The sequence below is a fragment of the Fulmarus glacialis genome, unplaced genomic scaffold, assembly GCF_000690835.1.
Source record: "Fulmarus glacialis isolate BGI_N327 unplaced genomic scaffold, ASM69083v1 scaffold216, whole genome shotgun sequence".
Taxonomy (NCBI): Eukaryota; Metazoa; Chordata; class Aves; order Procellariiformes; family Procellariidae; genus Fulmarus; species Fulmarus glacialis.
Genome location: NW_009218474.1, coordinates 27,334 through 31,977, shown reverse-complemented (window position 1 = coordinate 31,977; position 4,644 = coordinate 27,334). Strand labels below are relative to the sequence as shown.

General features: G+C 42.0%; 1 protein-coding gene across 1 annotated transcript; it reads left to right on the top strand.

Moving 5' to 3' along the window:
* Positions 1–226: 226 nt before the first annotated feature.
* On the top strand, positions 227–3,807 carry EEF1B2 (eukaryotic translation elongation factor 1 beta 2; the record flags this gene model as incomplete). Its single annotated transcript, XM_009580041.1, has 5 exons — positions 227–349; positions 1,716–1,839; positions 2,212–2,278; positions 2,953–3,078; positions 3,617–3,807. Coding segments are annotated over 5 exons (595 nt in total), but the record flags the coding sequence as incomplete, so codon positions are not given.
* Between the last annotated feature and the right edge of the window lie 837 nt (positions 3,808–4,644).

The window sequence follows — 4,644 nt, the reverse complement described above, 5'->3', positions numbered from 1 at the left end:
CAGTGCCGGAGCTGGCCGAGCTCGTGGGCCGCTACAGCGCGCCCGCGGTGCCGAGCCCGCCTGGCTTCTCGCACTTCATGCGGTGCTCGCCGCTGGGCCTAGCAGTAGCCTGGCGGACGCACCGAGCTGCTGCTGTGGCGCGGTCGTCTCTGTGCTCAGCGGCTGCTGCTTCACATCTTCCTGCGTGCGCCGAGGAAGGGGGTTAACTTCGGCTTATTCTCCGCAGGTATGTCCCTTCTCAGGCTGATATAGCAGTCTTTGAAGCAATCGCGGCCCCACCTCCTGCAGACTTGTTTCATGCTCTTCGGTGGTACAATCATATTAAGTCGTACGAAAAGCAAAAGGCAAGGTATGGTTAAATTGTAAAGCTGGAATATATGTGCGAACTGGCCTACGAAGTGTTGCATTTGTTTTTTCGAGTTTGAACAAAACTGTGTTTCATTGGTACCATGTGGCTTTTTGTGTTGCCGTTGGAACAGGGACAGCTCTAGAAGCAGAGCAGACTTCTTCTATCAGTACATTACACTTCTCAGTTAGAATTCAGGCAACCTGATTCTGTTCAGTTGTTGAGATTTCTCCTAAAGCTTACAAGAAAGGCTTGAGTTTTGTTGCTGCCATTGACACAGGTAACTATGCTGTAATCGACCCCATAAAGGCAACATCATAACGGATTAGAAAGTATTACAGGAGTCTTTAAAAATAAACATACAGTACATCGATGATAAATAAGGAAAGTGGCTCGTTCAGGTTTTTAGTCCTGGGAGGTAAAGCAAAATCAATGATTTGCAATGCAGAAGCACATATAAAGAAGGGGAAATATGAAAGCAAATGTTATCTTTTTTCTTTTTTAGTGATTTTAGTGTTCATGAAAGGTGCTGTATTGACATCCATGGAGACTGCAGGCCTCTCTAAAAAGGTACAGCATAGGTAGTGTCAGTATTGCTGCACTGCCCCCTCTATGTGCCTCAGTCCTGTTTGGAGGGAACTCCTGTAAAGTTGGGTGGCTCAGTCACCAGTCCGTTTCCAAAGCTCTTACAATGCTAAAGGGGACTGAGATTATACAGTTGCTTTACAAAGTCCACTCTGTGGAAACTACTTCTAGTTCCTGAAAACTAAAGCTAGTTTTATGACTCTCATAACAGCAGTTCACAGTAATAATAGAACTATGAGCTTATTCTAAGACTACAGAACTTTACGAGCTATAGGAGAGGATTAATTCAGGGGGTCCTGGTCCCTGGCATGCTGTTGAGAGCTAGCTTTCAGAGTAAAGCATTCACTGAAGCTTCCAAAGTCACAGGATCAGTTACCTTCCCACAATGTGTTTTCTGTCACTGTTAGTTTTTAAACAAATGAAAACACTTGTAGGGAAGCATGAACAAGAAGTTGATAACTCCTCTTACATGGAATATATTGCAGATAAATGATTCCAATAAGAAAGCTTTTTCTATCTATATACTAGGGTGGAGCAGCAATGTTGGGCAGGATCATGTCAGCTTAGATGAACAATCTTTGAATATGGGATTTGCTGTAGTCTCAACTAGCATGTCAGGAGCACTGAGGATTGTCTTTGGGGAGGTTCTGTTTTCAAGTAGCAGAATTAGATACTTTTTTAGCACAGCATTTTTACTACGAGAGCACTTGTAGGTTCATTGACAAATTGGCAGGATTTGTATTGACGTTTGAGTAGGTTCCTAATATCTGCTGTTTTCTTTCAGCTTGCCGGGAGTAAAGAAGGCTTTGGGGAAATACGGTCCTGCTGATGTTGAGGACACAACAGGTGCAGCCACAGATAGCAAAGATGATGATGACATTGATCTTTTTGGATCTGATGATGAGGAGGTACTTGCGACCTTTTTGTATTACATTTGGGTGTTTTAGAAATACCCAGGTATGCAGATTTTTGCCTTAACTCGTTGTAAGTTACTTAAATTTGTGACCTTGATAGCATATCCTCCTCGGAATTCTCAAATTTGTCTGTCTTTGCAGAACAGAAAAGCTTGGAAGGTAAAAACTCAGAGTTAGAAAGAAATATGTTGCAATGGAGTGAACTGTCTACTTTGACTGGTTACATGATGAATAAAACAAAATCACCATCTTTCGGCTGACAGTTGTGATGATTTGTTTTTGCCTGAGTAGATGCCAGTCAGTTTGGTAACGCTTTAAAGATGCAGGGTTTTGGTACTCTTCTGTAACTTCAGATTTCTCTTTCAGGAAAGTGAAGAAGCAAAGAAACTGAGGGAAGAACGTCTGGCCCAATATGAATCAAAGAAGTCCAAAAGTATGTCTACCAAGAACTTAATAATCTTTTATGCTTGGGTTAATTTTCATGCATTTGAACAAGATGGCTAGAAACACTAATTAACTGTAATAAATAAACTTGACTGGAATGAGATGGGAGTAATTAGCTTCACTCGAATTGCCTGAGCTTAGCCTTTCCCATAGCAAAGGGGAACCTTAACATAGTTTTTGTCCTGCTTAATACACTCTTGTTTGTCTTGCCCAGAGGCTGAGCTTTCTATATAGAAAGAGAGAACCCCAGGATTTTCTTAAAAGTTGAGAGAAAGGCTGCAATAGGCAAGTCCCTCCACAGCTACTGGTCTGGAACTGTTCAGAACTGTAGCAGTTGCAGTATTCCTTCTGTGGAAAATAAACTGTTACACGGCATTAAGCTCCTTCTCAGATCCTCTGAAAAGGACTTCCTATGTAACAAACAATGTTAGCTTCTTAATCTGTTTTCTTATGGGACTGTTTCTCAAGAACATGTCTTGAACATTAGGATATGCATAGCTTAAATGCTTTTGAAATGTATGTTAGTACAAGAGGCCTCTCACAGCTATGTGAGGAGGTTCTTGTTGATGAAATTGGAAAAGTTGTTCTTGTAAAACTATTTGCAAGTATATTCATGAGTTCTTGAAAATTTCCTAGCTTTTAATGGCGATTTTCTTCCCCCAGAACCAGCTGTTGTTGCCAAATCATCAATCTTGCTTGATGTGAAGCCTTGGGATGATGAGACAGACATGGCCAAACTAGAGGAGTGTGTTCGAAGCATTCAGGCAGATGGCTTGGTCTGGGGATCTTGTAAGTAGGGGAAAATTTCAAAGCAGGGAGAGGGGAGATAGTGCGGTCTCTTAAGACAGTGTATGAATAGGTAGACATATGGTCACTGTTTGCTGATTTTTGAAAATGTGGGTAGCTAAAACAGAGTGGGAATTAAACACTACTTCAGTAGCTTGAAATGGTCAAAAAGGTGTATTAGTGCAGCGGCCAGGTTAAGATTCAAATACAAGTTTTACAAACTTTAAAACTTTGGCTCTGCTATCCTGCACCTCCCCATACAGGTCCTGATGCAGCAAGCAAACACCCATACACCCACATCACTGGTTTGGAGGGAGGGGGAACCCCACAAAAACAAAACAAACCCTTTTCGACCACCCTGTAATGAATGCTGTGGTGTTGATTAGGCAGTCTATAATATGGAGCAAATTATGGTTTTTATGTATTCCTGCAGACTACTTTGGTCCGTTCAATTTTCATTTGCATTTTTAAGGGATTCTACCAATCAAGGAGTACTAAATGCTCTTTTCTCTCTTTTTTTTTTTTTTTTTTTTTTTTGCAGCCAAGCTAGTACCGGTTGGCTATGGTATCAAAAAGCTTCAGATCCAGTGCGTTGTTGAAGATGATAAAGTTGGAACAGATATGCTGGAAGAGAGAATAACAGCTTTTGAAGATTATGTACAATCAATGGATGTAGCTGCTTTCAATAAGATTTAAGTCTTGATATATGTAGAATAAATGTAATTGCAAAAACTGGGCTGTGTCTGTGGTTAATTCAAAACCATGGTGTAATCCAACATACTCATAAATGTACAATTTGGTTTAGAAGCTAAAACTGAATTTCCAGGCTGCTCCAACACCCCACTGTAGTACCAAAGAGCTTGAGCAGAGGAAATAGAAAGTTCACATTTACCATCAATCCAGATTTAACATTTACATGGCTTTAAAAATCTGAAATGCCCTTTCCTCCATTTTGGAGGAAGTTGCATCTTTGGAAATGTCTGTAATTCCTCTGGAAGGAGGGATGGCTTTAAGGGAGAAGCACAGGGCTCAGGCAAAGTGCAAATAACTTCTTTTTAGCGGTTGAACAGTAGTATAAATTCCTTTTGTTTAATAAGGGTGGTGACTGACTAAATACACCGTGGCTTTTGTTGAAAGCTAAAACTCCCGCTACCTCCGAGGGAGTGGAGATGAGGATAAGTTAGAAGCAACGGGGGGAGTGCAGTGCACAAGAGGTGGTGAGGCGTATAGTGGAACAGACTTTTTATCATCTGACCTGAGACTACCATGCTATCTCCTCATCTCCTGTTGTGTGGACTTGGAGCTCTTTTCCTCTGAGGTGTGAAAACATTTGCAGTGAAATTACTTCAAATTTTGCATCTTTTCCTGTTTTAATTCATACAGCAAATAACGGTAAAAGCTCCCGCTTTCATATTCCAAGGCCCTTGTGTGTCCTGTGCCTTAAGCAGCCCTGGGAGTGGGGCTGTGCCCCTTGAGAGGTGCTGTGAGTGCCAGAGTGGCTAGTGGCCAGCGAGTTGCCTGCTGCAGGCCTGCCCCGGCATCGGCTGTCAGCCCCTGGCGTGGTGCTGT